This window comes from Cibotium barometz, chromosome 46 (assembly GCF_041138505.1).
Source record: "Cibotium barometz isolate CiBa-2024 chromosome 46, ASM4113850v1, whole genome shotgun sequence".
NCBI classification, from domain to species: Eukaryota; Viridiplantae; Streptophyta; class Polypodiopsida; order Cyatheales; family Cibotiaceae; genus Cibotium; species Cibotium barometz.
This window is the reverse complement of record NC_141091.1, coordinates 33,713,082-33,739,270: the sequence shown is the minus strand read 5'-3', so window position 1 is coordinate 33,739,270 and position 26,189 is coordinate 33,713,082. Positions and strand designations below refer to the sequence as shown.

Sequence of the window (26,189 nt, the reverse complement as noted above, 5' to 3'; positions counted from 1 at the left end):
AAAGATGCACTCTCCAACCAAAGGCGACTCCGCCTCCACTCTCTGAAGTCTGTCCTCATCTTGTATCTCATAGTAGAGGCATCTACCATCCTCAGTGTAAGCCCTGACAGCAATCAGGATCTCCAACTGTGTAAAGGCTCCCATCCACCGTGGGGCAGCTGGCTCGAAAGGCGTGAACCACTCCTCAGTGAGTGCCTCCTGAATGTCATCCCTCATAATCAGCCCCCCTCTGAAGTGACTCAGCCTCTCCGCCTATATCTCCTCCTGGAGACTGCAAAAGGCCTGCCACCAATGATCCCCAGGCTAGACGAGGCCGAGAACCCAGCATATGACCCTGCTCTGTGCGAGTGTTCGCCTTTCGCGCGTCATGGCCTTTGGCTTAACCAATGCACCTGCAACATTCCAACGATCAGCCTTTAAGGAATATCCAAGGGACTTTTGTGAAACCTTCTTAGATGATCTTTGTGTTCATTACTCTTGGGACGAGCACTTGATGTGTTTACGAAAAAGTATTTGAAAGGTGTAGATTATATCACATCTCATTGAATCCTTTCAAATGTCAATTCTGGGTTAAACACGGAGTTATTCTAGGGCATATAGTGTCCAAAAATAGGATTTCCACCGACGAAAGTAAAATCAAGGTCATTCTGGAATTGTCCCCACCCACCAACTATAAGGGAGTCCATCACTTTATGGACCATGTTGGTTATTATCGAAGGTTTATTTTATTCTTCGCTGAGATAGCTCGACCATTGTACAAGCTTCTCATCGAGTTTATTTGGACCGAAGATTGTGACCGTGCATATGATTATTAAAGAAGACCCTGGCGAGTGCTTCAACCGTGGGGCTCCACATGAGCGGCTGTCTAGCCCGCTCCTCATCACAAGTGGGAGGTCTCTGAGAAAGCCCCGGTCTCAACAGCTCCCAAGCTCGCAGGATACTCAAGGCAAATCTGTCCTCCCATCCTCTACTGAGGCCTGTTCTCCTCATCTCTATGAAGATCCACCGTATCTCTGGTGCCCGAGTGCCCCCTGCTGGGGGAGCTCTAGCCTGCAGGCGCTGAAATAGAAGCTCCTTCCAAGGCTCAGCACCTGGAAGCAGCCCCCGAACAATAAGCTTCCCCAGCAAGGCTCTACTCTGATCAGCTTGATCTATAATGCCCAAGCCTCCCTGGGCCAGCGGAAGAGTAATAACTGCCCAAGCAACATTAGCCCGGGCCGGCTAACCATCCCGCCCAGACCAAAGAAAGTTGTTGATCAGCCTCTGTACCTGGCTGATGCAGGAGCTTGAGAAGATCCAGCAAGACGTGATGTACCACAGTCGCTAAAAAAACCTGATTTGTCACCACCACCCTCCCAACCAAGGATAGCCAAGCTGTACTCCAATATAAAAGCTTCTTCCGAATGCTCAGAAGAAGCGGGGCGATCTGCTGCTCAGGTGACAAATCAAGTCCAATCTGGCATCCCAGATACCGCACTGCTGTGCCAGGAGGAATCCATCTAAAACCCGGGTCTGGGCTCCATGCCGGAGCGGGAGCGCTACTGATCCAAAAAGCCACTGTCTTGCGCCAATTGATCAATGCTCCCGAAGCCACACCAAAAACCTGTAGCGATTGCTCTGCCCTCTGTAGATTGGCCTCCTGGCCTTGCAGAAACAATGCCGTGTCATCAGCAAACTCAGAATCGAGCAGGTCCTCACCCCGGACTGGGAGCTGGAGTCCTCTCAAACCAACCTCCTCTGCTGTCAGATACATGCTCATAGCCTCTGCAAAGAAGAGAAAAAGTAAAGGGGCGAGAGGGCATCCCTGACGGACTGATCTGGTCAACTCAAAACTCGGCCCCCGTCCTCCTGCCATCAACACCTGGCTACGAGCTGTGGAATATAGAGCCGCCACTCCTCGAATCCAGTCTCGCTCAAAACCCAGGCGAAGCATAGTGCCCTCTAGGAAACCCCAATCGACTCTATCGTATGCCTTCTTAAAATCGAGAAGCATAACGACCAGGTCCTCGCCGAGAAATCTAGCTCGGGCCGTCGCCTCCCAGAAGGTGAAAATGTTGTCAAGGATACTGCGCTCCTTGACGAGTCCTGTCTGGGTAGCATGAATCAACTCCCCAAGGAAGGGCTAGATCCTCAAACTCAAGGCCTTGGCCAGGACCTTGTAGACAGTATTGAGGATCGTAATAGGTCTCCACTGCCGAATATCATCACACTCCCTCCCCCTTGGGGATAAGAAAGATCAAGCGCTCTGAAAAGCTCTGTGGCATCACCCCAGTGTCCAAAACATACTGAAAGCCCCTGCGGAGGCCTGGCCCCAAAAGGTCCCAAAAGCGCATAAAAAAGGCAGGCGTCAATCCGTACTGCCCAGGGCAACTATGACGCGGAAGGACCCTCAAAGCCTCAACAAGCTCATCCTCTGAAAGGGGCTCACCCAAAACTGTGCGCATACGATCTGTGACCCTCCTCTGCACATGGGCCCACACAGTCTGTCTGCAAGCATCACGTGCCTCCGTGGCTGGCTCCGCTGAAAGCAGGTCTCTATAGAACTCAGTGGCAATGGCTCTAATCTCCCCGGGCTCAGTGGCTAAAGATCCGTCCCGCCTCCTAAGCTGGCGTACTCCTGCTCGGGCATGGTGGGGTCCGGTGATCTCAAAAAACTCCCCAGTCACTCTATCACCAAGCTGCGTCCACTGAGAGGCCTGACGATGATAGTAGAACTCATGTCTCTGCTCCTCTGCCTCTCTAACCTCCTGGCCTGCCTGGCTCAACTGGGACGCCACCCACTCACATGTAAGCAGCTGCTCCTGAAGACGCTGGAGCAAAGCAAGGCTACGTCTCAAGCAACGCTCCCGCTCTCGTGTCTCTCCCAGCCGTGTCAGGGCTGTAGCGTGCAAAAAAGAGCTGAGCTCGATGAGTCCCTGGGCACACTGGCCTACTGCATCCAGGTCAGAGCTCTGGCTATCATGCAATATCCTCTCAATGTCCTCGGAAAGACTGGGATCTGTAAGTATCCTCTCTGGGATCCTCAATTGCAAGTTGGTCTCCCGTGTCCTCTCCTTAAGTGTCAAAATAACTGGCGCATGGTCTGAAAAAGAGGTGCCAGCGAGAATGCCAACGGAGCCACCACGCTCCACGAACCTGTCGCCCACATAGAAGCGATCAATCCGTGATAGATTAGTCCCTCCCTGCCGGCGATCCAACTGAGAAAAACTAAGACTGTCCTGAGAGCGGAGAAAGCCTCATGCTGCCATGCATCAGCGATCCGCAGTGTCATACAAAATCGCTCTCAAGCTGCAAGCTCCGTGCCATGCACTGTAACGTGACTGCCTCCCACCCTATCGGCCGGGTCCTTAAGCATGTTGAAGTCTCCTCCGACACACCAATGTGCGGCCTCGGGCAATGCATCTGTAACAAGGGTCCAGAACTCTGCTCTGGCACTAGCATGGTTGGGCGCATAGACATTGAGCACACCAAAGTGCTCATCGTGCATCCTCAGAATAACATACTGTGCTCTACCAAGCACAATGACCCCGCAATCCACAATGGCCTGCCGCCATACATCCGCAATGACCATACATACTCCTCCCTGCCCACCCAAGGGGCCAAAACCTGCAGACCAAAAAGTGTCCCATCTACCAGGCATCACCAAACCATATCTCCGAATCTTGTTCTCACTCAAATGGTGCTCCTGCATCATCAGAATATCAATACTGCCCCCAACCAGGCATCTCTAAAGCTCCTGCCTCAAGCAACCACGATAACGTACATAGTGTGCGCCGCCAAGGCCCTGTACATTCCATGAGATGATCCTCATGGATGACCTGCTGAGGTGGAGGTTGTCTCAGCCAAACGGCGGGGTCCCCATCCGAGTGGCTACGAATCTGCCCACCCGGTGTGCTGCAAGAGTCTTGGACCACGCGCCAGTGGGCCGTGTCGCATGGCGACTGCCTCCCGCTCAGAGAGAGAAACCTCATGTATGCATACATAGCCAAGGTCTCGTGCTAGGTCTGCCACTATGCGAACCACCAAATGTCGAATCCCGGAGGCATCCGCACTCCCGGTATCAAAGAAATGTGCCAACTCCCAGAGTCGGCCTATCACGTCTGTCATCTCCTGATCGCTCAGATGGCGAGAAAACTCAACTGCCTGAGACTTCAAAATACTAAGAGTGAGATCCAGAGTCCACTCCCTAGTGCCGCAGAGAGGGAAGGAGAAGGCCAACGCTGAATCAAGTGCCTCCTCCCCTCAGGCCGGAGGTATCACCACATGAACTCTGATGGGTGCTGGCTCATGGGCGCCCTCCGCTCCAAAAAGGCGTGTGAAGGAATAGTTGAAAGCCTCTGAGCACTGTCTAGTGTCGAGACTACTCAGCCAACTGCGGATAGAGGATATCCGTGAAGCACGAATCGGCATGGTAAGTCTCCTCTGCGGTGCTCGAGCAAGGTCGGTGCTCAGTGCCCGCCGGACTGCAGGTGAGCGCCAGGGTGCTGCCAGTGCCTCCTGTTCCCGCTCCTGCTTTTTCAGCGGCTCCTTCCCCACCCCCTTTTTTTTTCTTGCCTTCCTCCCCTCCCCCTCTGTTATCTCCGCCCCCCTCTGTCTTCCGCCCCTTCCCCTCTGTCTTCCACCCCTCCCCCTCTGTCTTCCGCCCTTCCCCCTCTTCCCCTCCCCGCTCCGCCTTTTTTGTGCAGCTCGGTTCTTGCAGGACCCTTTGTTTTTCGCTTCACCCTCGACTCAGCTTCAGACTCTGATGGAGGTTCGTCCCGCCCCACCTCAGAGGGACTCTTCCGCAGCCCCCTCGCCCGCCCTTGAGGATACCCCCATCAGACTTTCTCTTTCGCCACAAGAGGAAGCGAGCCTCGCCGCAGAGGTGGAACGCCTCCAGGCACATTCCACCATCTGCCGTATAGTTGGCACTCGCCCCAGCAGAGGGGAGATCTGGAATCTTCTCCAGGCCCGTCTTCTTGCAGATGTGGGTAAGATCCTGGATGTTCACTTACTGGGCCGCGGACACTACCAGATTGAGTTCGAGTCCGCCCAGAGCGTGGCCCAGGTTCTAGCCATGAGTCCCCTTGACATCAGGGGCGCTCGGGCCTTCTTCAAACCTTGGCAGCATGGTTTCGACCCAGCAGCGGGCCGAGCAGAGAGAGCGCCTTTTTCATGTCACAGTTTGCTTTCTTGGACTCCGCCGCGAGTACCTTCCGCTCCTTTCTAGGATAGGATCATTGGTGGGCTCGGTGCTTGAGACTGGCCCCACAGCAGCTTTAGTGGTGGCTAGAGCAGCTGGCCTGCCTTTGTTCAGAGTTTTGGTTCCTGACATCTCCTCCCTTCCGAAGGTCATTCAGTTACCTAGGATAGGGGGGGGATGGATCGATCAGAGAGTGGAGTTTTCGGGGCTCCCGAACCAGTGTTTTATATGCAGGCAAGTCGGCCACCTAGCCAAGGCCTGCCCTCGCAGGAGACCCCGACCTTCACCGCAGCAACAAACCCCCAATGTCCCGCCCACAGATGCGGCTCGGCAGGCAGCCTCCGGGACACCTGCTCAGCCCACAGAGACCTCGGATTGGCAGCCTGGACAGGGGCGCCGTAGAGGGAGACAGCCATAGCAACATGCCCAAAGACCGACGTAGCAGCAGTCACAGCCTCAGCATCACTCGGTTCCAGTGAGGAACAGCTTTGCTCCCATCCAAGAGGAGACCCCAGCGCAGACTGAGGATCAGAAGATGCCAGCACCCCCCCCCCCCCTCTCGCCCCCACCCCCCCTTGCCAAAGCTGCAAAAGATGGGGAAGAATAGTAGTAGCTTTCAGGACTCAGAAGAGCTGCTTGAAGTGACAAGAACAGCATTAGATTTTTCAAAGCAGTGAGCTATAACAAGCAATAATTATTATGTGTGATCTACGATTAAAATTAAATACACATCCCTCACCCATTAGAGTCTTCAAAAAGGGAAAACGTTTGCAACAACTAGAGTCTTCAAAAAGGAGCAGTTGGCATAACCTAGTATCACCAAACTCTAGAATCGGTTTGCCAAATACTAATACGTTTATGGTTTGATTGAACATATTATTCTCACCAATTTATATGCTTGTTGGGTCTAGGACAAACACTGTGAGCATTCAGTAAGTTTTTCAATCTTATGTAAGTAGGATGATTGACCTTTGTACAAAAGAAGCAAAATCGTATTGGATCTCACTGAGTTGAGTGGGCAAAAATTTTTGGGCAACACGGATAGCATCTTCCCAGAAGTTTCTTGCTTTATACATATCAATTGCAAGGTCTGGCTTCTTTGCCTGTAAATATTCACAAAATGAGGACATTGGGGAAAAATTATTCAATTTTGTTTTCTCAAAGCTCTTTTTCAGGTCCGAATTACCTGAACAAATAGAGCTTCAGCTTTTCTCAGCTCGTTATTCTCAGAGAATGCTTGTGCTTGTGCAACCTAGACATTCAAATGGATAGATGAGGACAACATTGACATAGAGTCCAACTAAAGAAGATCAACTTTTATGGCTAAATAAAAATTGTGATCCATTTGGCATCAATTGAGACTTTGCCCCATACTTGTACGTCTGCTACAGCTGATGGTTGAAACAAATCAGAAACTCTCAACGCGGCTTCCCAATCTTGTTGATGGATGTACATATCGATTGCTTCCCTTGGTTTTCCTGCTTTTAAGAAATTATCTTCGGACTCTTTGAAACGTCCTTCACCTTCCAGAAACTTTGCAAACTTTTGGTGAACCTGTAAAATTGAAGAGAGCATTTGTGGAGAATCTTTCTAATCTTTGCATGATGCATTTCAATGCACGTACAAACTTTGAGATAACCCCACAATGAGATGCTTCTTCTATGGCTTTGAATGAGGAGAAAATGATTAACTCTCCTTTTTTACTATGCCTGTCTTATTCCGTTACTGCCTATGGGAATCATTTGCTAGAATCAGGTGGCCTCACATGTTCCCCTCCCATGGATGGATAAAACCAGGTGGTGAGCACATTGGATTACACCTTGCAACCCCATGACAACCAATCAAAGCCAATCATGTATAAATTACCAATGATATTTTAGGTGCTGTCAACTTACCACTCACAGAACTCCCTTCGTATCATAGACTGACTGCTTCCCATCTCTTAAAGAGAGAAAAAACTTTCTCAATAGATCAAAACCCATCAAAAGTCCTTCTCTCATGTAATCAAATGTGAGATACTTGCAGGACTCACAGGGAGAGATTCAAACTGAGCCAAATAACTGACTGCTTCCCATCTCTTAAAGAGAGAGAACTTCCTCAATAGATCAAAGCCCATCAAAAGTCCTGTCATGTAATCAAATGCAGGGAATGTGTGGGATACTTGCAGGACTCAAAGGAAGAGACTCAAACTCAGCCAAATAAGATGAGGAGTATTGCATCAGATTTTTATCAAGTTTTGCTTTCTGCAGAGGCCCCCTCTCCGCAGAGAGATATTGCACGGCAGAAAGTTTGGGTGTGCATGCCCATACTTATTACATATGATGTGTCTCTCATTGGATGCCTCTTTCTCGAAAGATGAGCTAAGACAGGCATTGCATGCTCTTTCAAAAGGAAAATGCACAAGGGATGATGGTCTCTCCCCATCCTTTTTTATACAATTTTGGGACCATATTGGGGATGAAATCATTGTCGCTTTACATGCGATGTGGCATACAGGTATGATGCCCCCCTTTCCACGGATGGTCTTATCCACGTTATCCCAAAAGGTGGGGATAAGACCAACATCAAGCAGTGGAGGCCCATCACTTTACTTGGATCTGCGTTACAACTTGTTCTTCAAAGGGTTATTCAATCATGACACACAAAATGGGTTTCTCCAAGGAAGGAGTACATTTGATAACATCTTCTCATGCTGGAAACCTGTAGAGTGGGCTAAATCTAGCAAGCAACCCCTTGCCATACTCTTGCTGGACTTTGAAAAAGCATATGACAGAGTGGGTTGGGACTTCTTGGAAGGCATGATGGCCGTATGGGGTTTTTCCCAGGATTCGATCAGAGGGGTCTCATGCTTGTATAGGAGGCCCATAACCATAGTCACATGGAACGGAAACGGACAGATAGAACGGAGGTCTGTTCTAGAACGGGAACGGAACCCGGAAAGAAAATGGGAACGACACATCATCACCATATGGCTACCATTTGCAAGCTAAGGAGATGCAAGGGCATATATTGCCAAGCCTTTTAGATGCAAGGTCATACACCACTCACATATAATATGATATGATCATAGAAAAATACAAAATTCTCATTTACTCAAAAATTAGACCTAGAATGCCTTTAGCCAAGGATGCACATTTGCAGAACGGGAACGGGAACAGGAACGACATAGGTTATGAAACGCATTCCCTCGTTTCCAAGGCAAGGGAATGGCGTTCCATGTTACTATGCCCATAACACAGTTTTGGCATGCAGGGGACGTGGTGAACATGTTCAGATTTCCCGCTCGGTGCGGCGGGATGTCCCCTAGCTCCCTTGCTATACCTCATAGTAGCGGAGGCTATGAGGAGGTTCATCCGGGCTACTCGAGTCTCGGGCCTCAGTTTGCTTCTACGAATAGAGTTATTGGACTTGAGCTACTAGATGATATGGTGATGTTTTTGGAGGCCTCACGTGCATGTATTTTTTCAAAGGCTTGCATGCTTCCAAGCAAAAACAATGCATTACAAGAGTCAAAAGAATAGATGGTCCTTGGAAATGCACAAAAACATAGCTTGCAGAGGGTTTCCATGATTACTTTTCTCGCATTTTTGTTGCCCCTCTCCCGCTTTCGAGGGAGGCACTTGATGCACGAGAACTTTTCTTGCGACAGATTTTGCCTATCATTACACGCCAAGAGTCTAACAATCTGGATGAGCCCGTCACGGATGTAGAATTAGACGATGCTATAAAAGGCCTAAGTAAATGGAAGTCTCCAAGTTGGGATGGACTCATAGTGGAGTTCTTTCAGATGTTCTGGAATATTTTGAGATCGCCAGTTTTGCTTATGGTGAATCACTGCTCGAATGTTGGACACTTGACATGCTCATGGAAAAAGGGCTTGCTGAAATTACAGCCCAAAAAACAGCTATGTGAAGCCATATCGGATTGGCGTCCTATCTCTTTAATGCCGATCATATATAAATTGGTTACCAAGATGCTTGTTAACAGAATTAAAGGTGTCCTACATGCAGGTATGCATCTAGTGCAGTATGGATTTGTCCCTCGAAGACAAATCACTGACAATATAGCAAATGGAATATGGCAAGTATACGGAGCAAGATGTTCTCATCATGCACGTGGACATAGCTAAGGCCTTTGATACGGTACACTGGGACTTTATAGCAGCCCAAGTTATGGATAGATAGGCTTTGATATGGTACACTGGGACTTTATAGCAGCCCAAGTTATGGACAGATAGGCTTTGGACCTAGAATGAAAAATGTCATCTTTTGGCTTTTTTTTTATAGTGAAGGTGTTATTTTATGAATAATAAGAAAAGAGTACATATAAACTGTGGGATAGTCTTCTCAAACAATCAAGGGAAGAACTACCCACAGAAACTGCTCAATCCAAAATCCTCTTAGTGAGTAGTTTCATTGCATTTGACTCCGGTCTGTTTATACTCACCAGACTAGCAATGTTAGCTTTCACTAAGCAAATAACTTTCTTAGGAACTACACTTTGCATGCCATCATTAACAAAGACCAGAGTGTTCCTCATAGACCATATCTCCCACAGGCATGTAAATCTTGCAAATCCAAAAAAGGCTATTACTCTCCTCTGTTGGACCAATCTTTTTACCCAAAACCCAATGGGACCATGTACATTGCAGCCCAAAAATGTTCCCCACCCATTTAGAGAGTTGTGTCCAAAAGGATCTTAATGCCGCGCAATCCCAAAAGGCATGCTTGAAATCCTCGATGGCTGTTTTGCATCTTGGGCATATCCCTAAGGCCATATTTTTGATCATCAGCTTACAGCCTAACAGAAGAGCCCCAACCATGATTCTCCACAAAAAATTCCGAGTATGTGTTGGCAGTTTGGATCCCCAAAATATTCAGCATCTGGATTCCTAGCATTTGTCCGGCCAAGCTACTTTCCATATTGTATTGAAATGTTTAAAATCCTCTTCTCTTGCATTAACATCTAATAAAACTTGGCAGTTGATTCCCGACCAAGGGGAAGTCCATCTGTCCACCCCCAATCTTTAATCCACCTTTCCGTGAGCTTAGAAGTATTAATAGTTAGCGCCTTGAGCTTACCAATAATTACATGCAGATGATTCTTATCAAATCTTGAGAGACCACACATGACAGATAGCTCATCCTCATCTCTCCACCCGAGAAGACCATCCCAGAAATCCTCAAATCTGTTTATCCCTTTGTTGTTGAGTCTTTTACTCACTTTGGGCTCAATGAGGGCTAATGGAGGAAAAAAAACTGGGGACCACCAAACATTATACATAAATAATGAATTTCCCATGATTCTGGGTGATCCCTACCATTGAATAAGGAGAATGATTCTCTTCCATTTCTTAATCAGAAATTCAGCAAAGGAAATATTTTTAAAGACAAGAGGAGCATGGGAAAAAATCTTATCAATCCAAGAGAGTCCCCTCCATTTGCCTTGCCAACGCACAGTCATATTCAGAGAAAGCTCTTTAAGCATCCTAGTCCAAGGTTGACTCTGTTGTAGAAAGGAGGTCAACATTTTTGGCATTCTCACCATTGCATGTGTTTCCATGTCTAGGATGCCAATTCCCCCATCCTTCTTGGGTTTACACACCTTTTGCCATGCCAAGAAGGAACATGGTCTCTTGCCCTGCTTATTATTCCATAGAAAAGCTTTAGCATAGCTTAAAGCTCTCTTCCAAGTGGCATGCTGTAAAATCTATACAAGGAGTAAAGAAGTGAAAGCATGCCAACAACACCATGTTTACTATTACTACCCTTGAATGAAAGGGAAGAAATACGTTGTCCCAAGCTCTAAATTTGGCTATGAATTTGTCCATAAGCCAGTCCGCTATGTCTTTACCTGAAACATCCACTCCCATGGGTGGGGCATCCCAAATGTCTAAAGATTCGGTTCACAACTTGGCATCCCCATCTCGTTACACAAAAGCATTCATCCTCGGTTAAACAAATTAACCTTGACTTGTGAATGTTACATTTGGAGCCAGAAGCATCTGCAAAGAATGAAGGTGACTGGAATCTTGAGATATGACCAAAACTCGAGGAAAAACTCCACAGTAAGGCCATCCCAGCCAGGGGATTTATCCTTCCCCATTACTTTCAAAGCATTCAAGCATTCATCTTCTTGGATGTTCCTCTCAATCCATTTGGCTTGGTCCAACTCCACTGCCTGAGGGATATAGTCCAGAAGCCAATTTTCAACAAAGAATCTTTCCGTGGACTCATCCTCCTTCACGCTTAGAGTATCCCCAAGGAATGCGGTCCAGGCCGCAGCCAATTCCTTGGGGTCTGAGATCATTTTACCATTGCTATCTCTAGCCTTGGAGATGTATTCTCCATCCCTCTTCTCTTTGAGAGCTTTGAAGAAGAATTTTGAAGGGGTTTGAGCTTGACCAAAGTACAACTTGCTTGAAAATAATCTCCCTTTTTGAGCTCTCCTGTTTTCTATCTCCTCCCACATACTTTTACATTTGATAAAATCTCTCAACTGTGCTTGTGACAGGGGTCTGGACTGTCTAATCAAAATCAAAGCATCCCATTCCTCCTGCAGTGCTTCTTGTTCTTTTCTCCTCTTTGCTGCCATGTCCTTTCCACTTTTCTGATTAAGCATTGCATCTCTCCCACAAATTTAACCCATGCCTGGGCATCATGATACGCCCTTACTTCCAACCTTGCAATTGCAGCTCTAGTTCCATCCACAAAGGCATCTTCCCTGATGAGAGAATTATTTACAATGAGTTTCCTCTTATGAAAAGGCAATCTATCCTCAGCCTAGCAATTATTGCTCTCCCAAATCCACCTCAGGGGAAAGTGATCAGAAGAAGTGGTTGCGTGGTCAACCCATGCCTTAAAGGTGTGAGGGATCCATTCTGCATCCTTGTTGAAATAAACTCTGTCAATCCTAGAAGAGCTAGAAATATACTGCAAGCTGAAATATGTATGTCCCGGTGTAGAACTCCAATCCCCAAGGTCCCAAGCATCCACCAGCCTCTTTTGCATAATAAGCTCTTCCCATTTGGTTTTCTCCGAACCCATAACTACATTGTTAGACCCTAACCGATAACTCTGTCTGACAGTAAAAATCCCCAGTCATGATCCATGCTTTCTGATTGTCAAGACCACAAATCCATTCCCACATCTCTTTTCTTTCTTTAGATGAGTGTGCTCCGTACACATTAATCAGCCAGAATTGTTCATCTCCCTTGGACACTTCAATAACAAAGATTCTGCCCGAGGGATGGTTAGCTATCATTGTGGTTTGTCCTTGCTCTGGGGTTAAGTGCTTGCTTTGCCCAGCCTGCACTTGTCTAGCCTGCACTTGTCTAGCCTGCACTTGCCCAGCCTATAATTGTTCTTTTGCTTTCATGCAGTCCCTGGCAAAATGACCAAATTTCCCACAATGGAAACAAGCCCCTGCAAATGAACCAAAATGTAAGCTAATTCTTAGATTACCATATTGACCCATATTCATTTCTCAGGGGCTGGGAACCTCTGTATCCCAAGTAATGCAAACCTTGTTTGAGCCCTTTCCAAGGGATGGATTAGAGGGAACAAACAAGGGTCTTCCAAGAGCTTTCGCAAAATCTCCAATAGAGGGCCATAGCCAAGTGGAAGGTCCACAAATTCCACCCAGACCGGACAAGCATTAATGAGCCCATTATCCACATTGAAGCATGGGTCCCATGGTAAAACATGGATAAAGCTTTTCATAAAAAACAGCGGGCCCTTGGCAAGCACCTTGGGAACCCGAGTGGGATCAGCTAGAAGGACATTGTAGTACCCTTTTTTCAAATAGAAGATCTCTCTAACCACAGGTGCTTGTAGAATCTCCTTTTCCAGCCAGCCCTTAATCTCATGTCTGGAAAGAACCTTCCCTGTATAGTATAACATTAACCCACAAGAGGCAAAGAGTGCTACTTGCTTGTCCACAAATTCAGAAGAAACAGAGACTTCTACTGAATTTGGAGAAGATTCTCCTCTCTTTCCCTCTAGTGTTGAACTTCTGACAAGCCTTTTTCTTGTAGAGATTGATACATTCTCTTCTTAGCCCACTCAATACTTTGACAAGCCATGGCATCAAGTCCAAGAGAATCCATAAAAGATTTATTAACTCCATTCACCTTATTAATGGCCTGTTATTAATGGATGTTTAGGCATGTGCTTATGGATTATATGTTGCAATGGGAGAGCGTGGATTTTTCTATGCTAGACATCAGCCCATTCCTTTATTTGCATATCTTCACCAATTACTGGAGATGGCATTAGGCCAGTCATGACAGGTACCTTTCCCACTTCTGCCAGATTGCGCTGCACGTTTTCAAGTAGAGGAAGAGGCGATTTTCCCCCATGACCAGGCAAACTTACCTCTTCTTGACTGTGTGACCTAACCGGCTCATGCTCAGGCGAACTTTCCCTCTCTCGATTGTGCGAGCTTCCTCCATCTCGTCTGTTCTCTTCTTCACGGCTGCAAAGGATGTTGAGATCCTCATCACTGGATAGCCCTACTTCAGACTCTTCTCTCCCCCTTGCATATCTTCAACAAGAGCCTTGATCGCTAGCGCCAAAAGCTTTCTCCCCTTTTTTTTTTGATCGCGACCATCTCTTCCTCTTTCGTCATCTTTTGGCTTTATCAAGAGGGGTCAACTAAATGCATTTTGGGTGGACAACTTTCAGCCTCGTGTGATATCTTGGGAAATCTGTTTGGCAAGGTTGTCTGCTTAGTGCACTTTTGTATGCCATTGCGACTCACCCAACGCTGCTTCACATGGACAAATTGACACGAGATGGACAACTATATGGTCTCCAAGGCCGATGGTACACAATTTGTGGCTCAGGCATATGCTGATGACTCTTTCTTTTTTCCCAAAAATACAAAGGCTGATGTAAGCTCTCTCATGAAAGCATTGTCCCTCTATGGTTTGGCTTCAAGATTACATGTGAATTTTCAAAAATCAAAGTCGCTCCAGCCTCCCGTTGAAAGATTACGATTGGCATCAGGTTTTGTGGCCAGGTCAGATCCTCCCACCCAAAGAGATAGTCAAGCATCTTAGTTATCCCATTGGTTGGGAGTTGTCATTGAAAGATGAAACTCAATGGGTGATGGAAAAATTGCACTCTAAAATAGAATATTGAAAATTATCTACATGGTCTCTACATGTGCAATTGCATAAAGTACAATCAATAATTATAGCATATGTCCAGTTCTATCTTTCGCTCCTGCCCCTTGATCGAGCAAACACATTGACAATTTAATGTTTAAAGCAATGGAATGCCTATGGAAAACCAAAGCGGACAGAAAAAGGTTACATTTGTTAAGGCAGAACATTATCTGTTTGCCCAAATGCATGGTGGGCTCAATGTCCTTAACATTCATTATCATATATTGGCGAGGAAATCCACTCTTCTACCTGCATTTATAGAGCAAGATAATCTATGGCACGCATGCTAGGAGCTTTGTGCACTAACATGAAAACGGATGCATATGGACACTAGATCATCAATTATAATGATATAATCTTTGGGCATCTCCATGGTCATATTCTAGGCTCTCCATATTCGACTGCTCTCATTTGAGAATGGCAAGCTATACTATATCATTTACAATGGTCCGGTACATCTCCAAATCAGGGAAACTCACTGTTGATTGGGACAAAGTATTTGATCCACCACTTGCTTTGTCTCAACCAAGAAAGGAGTATAATCTCTCTACATTGGGAATTCATCGCATATGCGATGTCGTGGATGAAAATGGTTATGTTCTCACTTTCCCACGTGCAATCAGAGAATGCAACTTGGGGATGCATCACAGGCCAATCTAGAGAGTCATTTCAAAAATAGTACAGCCCTTTCAACCAATCCCAATGCTTGAGGAAACACAAAATTCAAGATTGGTATTTTGATAGGCACCTTCCAAGATATACGCCTATACCTTTCACCAATTTGTCTGCAACCAAGGCTTATAGGTTACTCTTACCACCTCCATGGATTCAGGATCATGCAAATTGCCTTTGGCATATGTTAAAATCTCTTGCTTGGTGAAAAGCTGCCTTGAAAAGAATTTTGGAAGAGTGGATTGCCCCTCAAGCAACGATTATTTCTATGGAGATGTTTGGTTGAAGTATTCCCAGTGGGATCTCTTATGGTACAAAGGCGTATTGCGACTGCTTCTTGTAGGCGCTGCTCACATCCTACAAAGATAGTGCCTCACCTTCTATGGTATTGTTCACACTCTCGGGATTTTCTTGATGATTTGTCCGGACATGTTCGGGCTTGTTTTCTGCGGAGGTGTTTCGGTCGAATGTCCTAGCTTTTTGGTTGCCTTTCTCCTTCCCTACCAAACTATACAAACTTCCTTGACTGGACTAGATTCTAGGCATTGTGGACTCGGAATCAGTTGCTCTTCTTTGGAGATTCGGTCCGGTTGTTTGTTTATTTCCGGAGAGCCCTTTTCCAATCCCTCTAAGATCCTCATGGAATCGGGGGCCTTTCCTTCCAACAATTAGAAGTGTTTTCCCACTGTTTCTGAATTTAGTAGTAGTTGTCCCAATTTGGGACAGCTATGAATGTATATTTATGTTTTCTTAATGAGACGATGTTTCCAAAAAAACGTTTTTGCCTTCTGGACACCCTTGCAGGTTTTTTGTTTGGCAGCAAGAGCCACCATTAGTTGGCACAAGTTTGTGGGGCTATGGATTAGTGATTCTCCGCAGGTAGATTGGGGTTTGGATGTGGGGTTCACTTGGATTGAGAGAGGATGCACTGCAAGATACCTTGTCTGCCAGGTTGGCATCGACATCTCCCTTGCACAACACTTTGCGCTTGTGCTCATGAGCAGTAAAAGCAAACTTCAGCATTGGAGTAGCAAAAAGCTTGATTTGACATCTAGAGCCTTGATGGTTAACCAAGTGCTTATGGCCACTGCTTGGTTTATCACTTCTTGTTGGGTTCTTCATAGGGGGATGCATTGGCCGGTTACGTCACCTCATTTGGAATTTTCTTTGGTCAGGATTAGATGGCACAGTACACACCATGGCCAAAGTTGCTTGCGAAACCATTAATCCTACCCAAGAAAGTGGGGGAACTGAACATCAAAGACCCACAGGTGCAGTGCAGTGTAAGTCATTGCTTTGTAAGATGAGTGTTAGAGGATTAGATGGCACAGTACACACCATGGCCAAAGTTGCTTGTGAAACCATTAATCCTACCCAAGAAAGAGGGGGAACCGAACATCAAAGACCCACACGTGCAGTGTAAGTCATTGCTTTGTAAGATGAGTGTTAGAGGGTTTCTTCATTGCACTGAGCCATGGAAAGAATTTCTCATGCAACAGGTGATGAGGTGTACTCTGGTTAGGGGAGGTGACTGGATATACAACCAATGTTTTATCTTCTCGGAGGCAGAGCATCGGTCTCCATCCTCCCCCTTGGTTAGATCCCTTCTTCAAGCTTGGGATGCATGAGGAGGTTCTTGGTTGACATATCTCCGCGGTTAGTTAAGGAGGCCAACAGACAATCCATTATGTGGAATGACTTGATCTTGGATGAATATGGTAGACCTCTTGGGGCAGCTATGCATATTCAATGGGCTGTCTAGGAGACTCTCTTCCCCACAATGTTGACTTGGAAGAGGCTTAATGAAACACACCAACATAGGAATAAGAGAACATTTCTCTCAAACAATAGTCGGGCTCTGATACCAACAATGAAACACACCAACATAAGGTTTCACTTGTGTGCTCACCCAAGACTGACTCTTACTGTTTACCATCCTAGAAGCTCGTCCACTACTCGCACCACTGCATATCAACATAACACCACAAAACAACAAAGGGAAAATATAAGGGTTTGGCTAGTACTTGCCACACACCCATAGGCTCCAAACCACAAGCGGTGGTAATACACCCATCAAGGTAGACATAGGTACAACCCTAGCAAGCACGTGCCCACAAAGCATGTGCGTCCCATACCACGCACCCCCAACCATCTCAGCTATCACTGGCACTGCGCACACAGGTGGGCTAACCACTAGCTGGGACCCTTCAGATGCCTCAAGCCCAAGGTAGAGCTCCACAACTGGAACTTCTCACAAATGGTTTTTTTATATCAATCCTTCCTAGAGATAATCATAGATGCTTGAAGCCTTTGGTTGTATGGCGGTTGCCGTATTGGGTACTCGCATTGGGACCCCGGTGAGTGGGTGTGGAGGGATGCTTCCAACCAGATGAAAAGCATGCCCTTCTTCATGCAGAACACCATGCATCTTGTTCTAAGACACATTCAAAGAGTCCCTACTCTTAGACCTCCTTGGAAGGCTTATGGTATCACACCAGACATTCAGAGGACTTTTTGGAGTAGGTTGTGGCACTCTTATAGGAGGACACATATATCCTCCTTTATTTGGCTTTCTCTTCTTGTTGGCCTTGCCAACAAGAAGAGAAACCAGTGGAGATCGGTTGTTGGTGTTAGCCCAACATGCCCGAGATAAGCAGGAGCTTCAAAGACAGTTTACCATTGCTTATGGGAGTGTAGGGAAGCACATAGCATTTGGACTGCAATAGCACATCTCCTTGGAAGGATGCTTACATTTCTTTTAGTGCTATCATTTGGCTAACACAGTCGGGCCCACACTTTTAGAAGACGCTTTACCATTGCTTATGGGAGTGCACGGAAGCACATAGAATTTGGACTGCGATAGCACATTTACTTGGAAGGATGAGGAAGGATGCTTACATTTCTTTTGGTGCTATCATTTAGCTGACATGGTCAGGCCCACAACTCAGGTATAAAGGGAACACAATGGATCTATTCATTATGATCAGTTAGGGAGTTGCTTCGCAGTGCCGTCTTCAGGACATGCCAGAGTCAGGATACGTCCCCCCAAATACAGAGGTTGGATAGTGTCCCAGGTAGGCACGTGTAATACAGAAAACTAGTGGCCCAAATCATAGCATACATTCAACATCCATCAATCAACACATTTGTCACATACATCATGTACATGTACATCTTGAAACCACATAAGATAATCTTGAACATGACACAGCACTAGAGGCTGAAGTTGGGCCAGCCCTAGCTGATGTTTCAACAGTCGACCAGCCACATATTCACTGTTCCATGGGTCGGCCAGCTGTCTGGCAGCAGTAGATGGAGTCGGCCAGCCACATAGGTCTCTTCCTTGTTGTTCAACAGCCCTATGTTCCCTAGAGAAGCAGTAGACTAGCTCTCTTGGCTGCCCTTCCTATCTTTATCAACCCTTGAACATGAAACTATTTAAGAATGGGCAGAGAACACCACCTCTTGAAGCTTGTCGGTTGATGTTGCACTGCACAATTGAAATGCATTGTCAAAGGCACCCACATCAAGAGCATATTCAATTGCTTGATCTAGAAGCCCTAGCTTTGCAAGAGATTGTATTCCATTATTTGCACCATGTCCAATCGCCCACGCATATGCCACCTTTAAGTAAAATTAAAAGAGAATATAATCAAAATTACAAATGGTGTGTTTAGATTCATCTTTGTCCATGGTTTACACAACAACAACAAACTATTCAAGCCTTGCATTGAGACATCCATGCGTACCTGCTTGGTTGCGTGAGCACCGCCCCATAATCTAGCAATACGCAAAGCATCCTCCCACATGGTAGAAATACTATACATCTGTTTCAGTCAAGGGTAAATTAAAGCTTCATGTTATTATGGATCATGTTTCTGAGACATAATAGCTACTTTTGCCTCGAAAACATTGTATGATTTGCACATTCTGTTGTTGACATGTGGAATGCATAGTATATGGGGAGACATTTCTTTTAAGAGTCAGTTAGAGTTCATACAACTCATTGCTATACTCGTGAAAATTGCAGGTTGAAAGATCCAAACCTTGACAGCACTTTTCCAATCATGTACTTCCAAATAATGGTGCTCTGCATCTCTGAGCATTCCTGCACAAGGGGACTAAAGCAGCTCAAAGTTCTGAACTTCTATAAAGTAGAGAACTATGGCAAAACATTAAAAACATTTTGGTGTTATATTGAATGGCAAACCTTTACGTTCAAGTTCTTGAGCAATGTATACATGAGTATCCTTGAGGCCATCCTGTGCAATAAACAAATGAGCTAACACAAGGATTACTACTTGAAAACGGGTAACATTACCTACTTATGTTCAAGACCTTTTTCCATTCAAAGAAACAGAGCACCCAGAGACAGACTTGAGAAGAAGAGCGAAGAACCTTCTTGAACTTGGCCACCAACTGAATCACGTTATCAAACATCCCTTCTTTTTTGTACATGTTGATGGCAGAGTCATGCTGTCGAGATTCAAGGTAAAGTTTTTCTGCATCTTTGAAACATCTAGAAGCCTCAAGCTCCTTAGCTTGATGCACATAAATCAGAAGTGCTTCGTCTGATGACAGGAACTGAGAAGCAACCTACAAACAAAGATTGCATGGTAAGCAAAGCCAGGAATTCTACTTCAGCAAATGACTTCAACAAATATGTACAAAACATTAGATGACCTTTTGTGCTGCTTCCCATTTGTTTGCCTTTAGGTACATGCTGACAGCTTCACCTGGTAGTTTTGCATTGATAAATAAGCTCTCAGCTTCTACAAACTGTTTGGTTTTCTCGAAATGCCGAGCCAATCTCACATAGACAGGCTTTACAACCTTCAAGGTAATACTTGAGAGTTAACTCTATGGCACAGGTGAACATACAAATTTGATGAGAAACCTCATCGTTACTTTATATTCAAATGCAACTGTGTTGCTTCATTACCTCATTCTTTTGTTGTGAAACTATCTGGACGGCCTTGCTCCATTGATGAGATGCAATGGCCGATTCAATAGCTTTAGATATGCAACCTGCTTCCAAATAGTGATTGATGGCTGCCTCCATCTACATAATCAACAGCATGATAAGAAAGAGATCTTAATTCATTGAGCCACAATGTTTTGTGCAAATAGCATTTTGCAAGTCGGTATTGGCATATAAAACCTCCTTGTAAAATTGAGGAAGCAACCACAGGTAGAATGAACATTTGAATTACTAGAAGTGTGTATCACCCTAGTGAGATAGCTATGTTTTGTTTCTATTTTATTTTCTGCTCCATGATGAGATATGCCATGGACATTACTGTACCACTTTGGTCTCATAAGCGCATCTCGTCTTTTGTAGATGCTTAATATATCTTTATTTCAGCTTCAGCCCCCACCTCTCCTCCTGTCTTCACCGTCGCCTTCTGCCCCTCCTGTACGCCTTTCCGCCCACTCCCCCCCCCCCCCCCCCCCCGGCGTTCAGCTGCTGCCCCTGCCTCCTCTTGTGTTGTGTCCACCTCCTAGCCTTGATGCCTGTCTCCCTTCTTCGTTGTGCCCCTTCATGCCAGCTTCCGCTCCTTTGCCTTGTACACCGCCCTTCCTCCCCTTTCAAGCCATCCCCCGCCGCTTCCCTCCACCCTAGTTTTCTCTTCCTTGCATCTTCCCCCTCTCTTTAGCATCATCTCCTCATCACAAGTTCTGCTCTCGGGTTGCTTTTCCTTTCAGCAAGAGTTGGTTTCTCTGGTCCTTTCCCGTACTGGCAGCAGCCACTCCGTCATCCCCGACTAAGGCCACCGCCCCTTGTCATTTTTCGCAGACCTCCAGCTCTTGGCTTCTACTATCGCCTCCCTTGTTGCAGCTTCCTTGGTTTGAAAGATCGTAGGGAGTCACCCTCCGTACAAACATATCTGGGATTTTCTCCAAGCAGCCCTCATTGGCAAGCTGGGCAAAATCACTGATTTTCATTTTCTTTGGCTACTCAGGTGGAGTTCGGCTCACCCTTAGCCGTGTTTCACTACATGGCACCATGGCTTTGACCCCGCATCCAACCCCCTTCCAGTTTGCTTCCCAAGCCTCAGGAAGGAGTATCACCCTCTCCACCGCTTATTTGGTCATATGTTTGGAAAGGTTCTGGAGTCCCGACAGATTGCCGCCTTCGGTGGTAGCCAGGGCAGCTAGGATTACTTCCGTCAGAGTTTGCGTAGCCTCGCACTTCCAAGCCTCAGGGGGGCCCTCAGCTGCAATAGGCAAGTGAGTTCTCAGAGACGGTGGCTCCCCTACGACACTACATGCTTTTCCATCACTCCCGAGTGGCCAGCCTAGATAGTGGCACAATGATCTTCCCATTCCCACTCAGCATTGCCCCATGCAGTGATTGGGACTGTCATTTGGCATCCTCCACCATCCACTCTCACGCCGCTCAGCATTTGGGAGAGAGGACGGATGACTCCTTGATGTAATCACTCACTTCAGGCCATTGGCTCACATGGAGCTAGGGGGCTCATGCCTCTGGAAGCACGATGGAGCTCTGGACACTTTGAGCCTAGAAGTGGTTTTATTTGTTTTCTTACATGTGGCATCGACAGACCCCTCTTCATTTTTGCGAGGGTAGAGCCCCAAGTAAGCCCATAGCAACGTTAAAGTAGAGTAGGCCTTCATTGAGGGCAGGGTCAGTGATCACACTAATAGCTAGAAGTTGAATATGTGACTAGTCAGTGATCACTACTGAAATAAATACGGATATGCTAACTACTAACTAGTAAAACCGACGAGTCACCACAAGGCTACCGGGTAATAAATCAAGTCTCATGAGTCACCACTCACTCATCATCATTCAAGCCCATGATGATGAGTAGTCTCCATCCGCGAGGAGATTCCCATCAAAACCAGATAGCGGCTCTGCCGCTCTACCACATCACCTGGTACATCAGTATCCGGTATCTCCTCAACAATGGCAGAGAGTCCAGGTCTCTCCTCTGGAAGAGTTTGCATCTAGTGCTCTAGATCGCCTCTACTAGTCACTCTAGCGGCTCTCCCTCTCAAATGTGCACCACGAGTAGGCTCACCCCTTGGCTGATGGCCTCGGAAAACCAACTTGCTCCAATAGCTGGATCAATGATACCCAATCCACCATGATGACGGGGCCATATTTGCATTCCATACCTGTACTCATCCGTTCGGTACTTTCAATACATACCATACCGGTACCATGCTTTCCGTACCTGTACTTGAGAAAAAGTTTAAAATGACTAGTCACTCATAACTACTAGTAGTGAGTACATGGTATGTAGGTTGATGTTGAGGAGCTCGTGCATTGCAAACAGCAGCATGCCGAGGAGAGCAACATAGTACGTGATGAGCAGGAGGAGATATACAGACAACTTCACAAAGAACTCAAGGGCATTGATAGACGAGTCACTCAAGCTTAGTCTCGAGCTCTCACCACCACCTCCCTCACTTCTTTAGCTTAGCAGAGTCGTCCTTCCACCTCTAAAGGCACCAGGGTGTAATATAAGGCTTTCGTCCTTGCTCTCACATCGTCCCACAACACTGTCTCTTAGTGGACCCTTGACCCCCAGTGTGCGGTGGATCTTCATGGAGGCCCGAGTCCGCGACCTCAGCTCCTGCTTGGAGGACCCCTAACTACCAGTTTGATCAGAGCTTGGGTCACCTCAAGCCAGCCCTCACTCAGTTACCCCGACCTCTGATGAGGTGAGACTCCATCAGCCCTTGATTTGGAAACCCCCTCTTCAGGTGGCTTAGTGGTCACCCCATAGACATAGGATAGGTGCCTGGTGGGGATCCGGGGCTGCAAGCAGATTACCCTCATCATCGACTCAGCCATTCCCCTTGACTGGATCCTTCCTCCCTGAAGTGGATTGGCGCTTTCACGTGCCACGATATCCCTCTAGCAGATCCCTCTAGGGCCCTTGCTCGCACATTGCATGGGGGCCCCTCGGCATCAGTCCTGCTTAGTTGTTGGGAGAGTGGGCCAGCTTCAGGAGGCTCCCCGTATAGACATAGGATAGGTGCCTTGTGGGGATCCAGGGCTGCAATCAGATTACACTTGTCATCAAACCTGTACTTGCAGGTGTGCCACATTCTCCCCCACAAATTACATCTGTCCTCAGCAGTCCGGCATCTAGATGGGTATTGATTGGCCTAAGATCTGTAAAATGATTGTACGACCGCTTTGGAAGGCAGCATTCCTGCCACGCCCCGTCCGCAACAAACCTGCAAAGAAATTTCCTGCCGATACTGCCTTAACCAACACCTCTTGATGAAATGCTGACTCTTGAATAGCATCCTCCCTTACAAGCTATGGAAAAACTGCGTCCTGTTGAGAACATCTGAGCAACTCCCTTTGAGAAGTCAAGGAAACTCCAAGCATTAATGCATTGGCTCAAATGAATCGCCAAACCCTTTCGAACCAAATTTAATGCATCCCGGCGCATAGACCACACTCCGTAACACCTCTGCATCTACCGTGGGTGCGCACACTTGGCCTCCCATTTATTACCTGTTTCCCCGCCTGTTGTGGGCAACTTCCCAACTGCCTGGCTGTCCAAAATGTCTCACATGGGTGGTTTGGTTAGTTCAACCTGTAATTGCAGGTGTGCCAAATTCTCCCCCACAAATCACATCTGTCCTCAGCTGTCCGGCATCTAGATTCTAGATGGGTATTGATTGCCCTAAGATCTGGGAAATCACTGTACGGCCGATTTGGAAGCTAGCATTCCTGCCACGCAACCGTACCAAAACCTGCAAAGAAATTTCCCGCTGATACTGCCTGAACCAACACCTCTTGATGAAGTGCTGACTGTTGAATAGCATCCTCCTTTACAACTGTACGGCCACTTTGGAAGCTAGCATTCCTGCCATGCCTCATCCACACCAAAACCTGAAAAGAAATTTCCCACTGATACTGCCTGAACGAACACCTCATGAAGTGCTGACTCTTTAATAGTATCCTCCTTTACAAGCTATGGAAAAACTGCCTCCTGTTGAGAACATCCGAGCGACTCCCTTTGAGAAGTCAAGGAAACTCCAAGCATTAATGCATTGGCTCAAATGAATCACCAAACCCTTTCGAATACGAAATTTCATGCATCCCTGGCGCATGACAAAATCCTTCCATAGACCACAGAACCTCTGCATCTAGTGCACTTGTTTTTTCCCCTTTGTTTCTGCACGTGGGTGCGCACACTTGGCCACCCATTTATTGCCCGTTCCCCGGCCTGTTGTGCACATCCATGGCTGCAAACTGGTGAGTCATAGAGCAACTGTTTGCAACTCCATATGGGGCCTCCATGCGGGAAAGGAAAGGCATCATTGCTTCTACAACTGTGATGACAAGCTAGGGAACCATTAGTCAATAACAAATCCAAACTCTTTCCAAACCCAAATTCTGTACTCCTGGTTCTGAGGCTCTATCCCCAAAGGCAGACAACACAGACCAGATACCAAAAAGAAAATTTGTACGTATCTTAGGCTCTGATACCAACTGTGGTATAGTTGTGCTGTGAAAGAGTTATCGTAGAGAAGAAAGCATCAAACTCAAGCAAACACAATGCAGACCTAGACCCTAGAAGTATATATTATGTACAAGAAAGAAGTACAACTGAATGTTGTCTGTACAAAAGGTGATCTCCTAGATCTCAGCCCAAAGTTTCTGGCTGCCGCTGATCTGATGTTTATCCTTCTAAATCGCCCTTGAACCTGCAATTCAGATGGAAGAAGTCCAGAATCACAAGATGCTTCAACAATTATCTAAATGCCCATAAATAGGGGCTGGAACAGGGCTGGTCGAACACCTCCATGACCTGCTTTTTCCCCTTTATTTCCACACCTGGGTGTGCACACTTGGCCGCCCATTTATTGTACACTGCTTGGCCCATTGTGGACACCCTTCCCGACTACCCATAACTCTGCCCACAGAGTGGTTTGGTCAGTCCGACCTATGACTGCAGGTGTGCCACAAAATGAGGTCCGTCCAAACAGAGCAGATGGTCTTTTCTGGTAGCATGATGGAACCATCTATGATCTCGCTACACTGGGCCCACCAGATGTGCCAGGCCGCGATATTGTTGATGAGCTCCCATATTTTCTCCACCCGGGTGACTGGGGTCTAAGGAGCCACAAGGGCCAAGTTGGCGAGGGTAGTCATGATCTGGGAGTGGGTGAGATGGAGTGCAAGGCCTGATCTGTCGTCCTCATGAAGTACTGCTGGCCCCACATCTGTGAACCACACGATAGTCTGAAGAGGAAGAGTGCTTGGCTTAAAAGTGATCAAGTAGAGGATCCTGCACCAAACCTGCTAGACGCTTGGTAAATCCCAAAGGCAATGGTGCTGAGTCTCTTGGGAAGTGTGCTGAACCATACCTACCGTGGCCAACCTGCAATAGCCAACCACATGCCACCGCTTGGCTCATGTGAGCAAACAACCATAGGAACAGGGTGATCCTCCAAGGGTGGTAGCTCTCCCGACAACGATGCCAAAAATCAGACGTAAAAGGCCATGAGCTTGTAGTAGCAAGCATGCTGTTGATCTCCTGAAGGCAAATGCAGCAGCCCGGTGGGACAACACGGCTCCGCACGGGGAGGTGCCGCCGGGGGGGGGGGGGGGGGGGGGGGGGGGGGGGTGGGGAGGGACGGGGGACGGGGGAGGGAGGGAAATGCTGGAGCCCCTCTATTGCCACTTTCCTGGGTCTCACTGCAACTGGGCAAGGGCGCGGTTCTCCCAGGATTTCGAAGGATCGGACAAGTCTCTTAAGGATTTGCTTAAGGGGATCTTGATATAAACCCTTGCGAAATTCGAGATGAAATTTGAGAAGGGTGCAGTTGTAATGGCTAATCACTAAATTTCACAGTGGTCTTTGAACCAAACTCTGTTGAAAAAGGGAAAAAAAAACTAAAGATATCTGGAGACCTGATTTTTTGAAACCATCCAGTCACCCCAATCTTCTTCCAATTTGGGTACATCCTCCTTAAAATTCTTTTTAGCTAGCTCCACTGCACGACGATAGGAATGCCCTTTTTGATATGCACATTTGGCTTTATCCAAATCACCTAGGCTTTCCATGAGTTCACCTAGCTACAGCCAACAGTCAACAACATATGTCAGGAATCAAGAGTGGTGATAGTGTGAAATCCAATGCTTGTATGATTTTATCGTCAAAAATATCA

General features: G+C 46.8%; 1 protein-coding gene across 1 annotated transcript in view; it reads right to left on the bottom strand.

The window, feature by feature from the left end:
* Positions 1 to 26,189, bottom strand: part of LOC147612146 (intraflagellar transport protein 172-like) — a 262,153-nt gene that overhangs the window by 52,497 nt on the left and 183,467 nt on the right. Inside the window, exons 24-34 of the mRNA XM_086784013.1 lie at positions 25,933 to 26,097; positions 19,966 to 20,085; positions 19,707 to 19,856; positions 19,422 to 19,619; positions 19,234 to 19,285; positions 19,070 to 19,131; positions 18,773 to 18,850; positions 18,486 to 18,647; positions 6,557 to 6,736; positions 6,369 to 6,434; positions 6,152 to 6,285 (exon numbers count right to left, since the gene is read on the bottom strand). Of these exons, the coding sequence (XP_086640139.1) occupies positions 6,152 to 6,285; positions 6,369 to 6,434; positions 6,557 to 6,736; positions 18,486 to 18,647; positions 18,773 to 18,850; positions 19,070 to 19,131; positions 19,234 to 19,285; positions 19,422 to 19,619; positions 19,707 to 19,856; positions 19,966 to 20,085; positions 25,933 to 26,097 (1,367 nt within the window). The remainder of the gene's footprint in view (positions 1 to 6,151; positions 6,286 to 6,368; positions 6,435 to 6,556; positions 6,737 to 18,485; positions 18,648 to 18,772; positions 18,851 to 19,069; positions 19,132 to 19,233; positions 19,286 to 19,421; positions 19,620 to 19,706; positions 19,857 to 19,965; positions 20,086 to 25,932; positions 26,098 to 26,189) is intronic.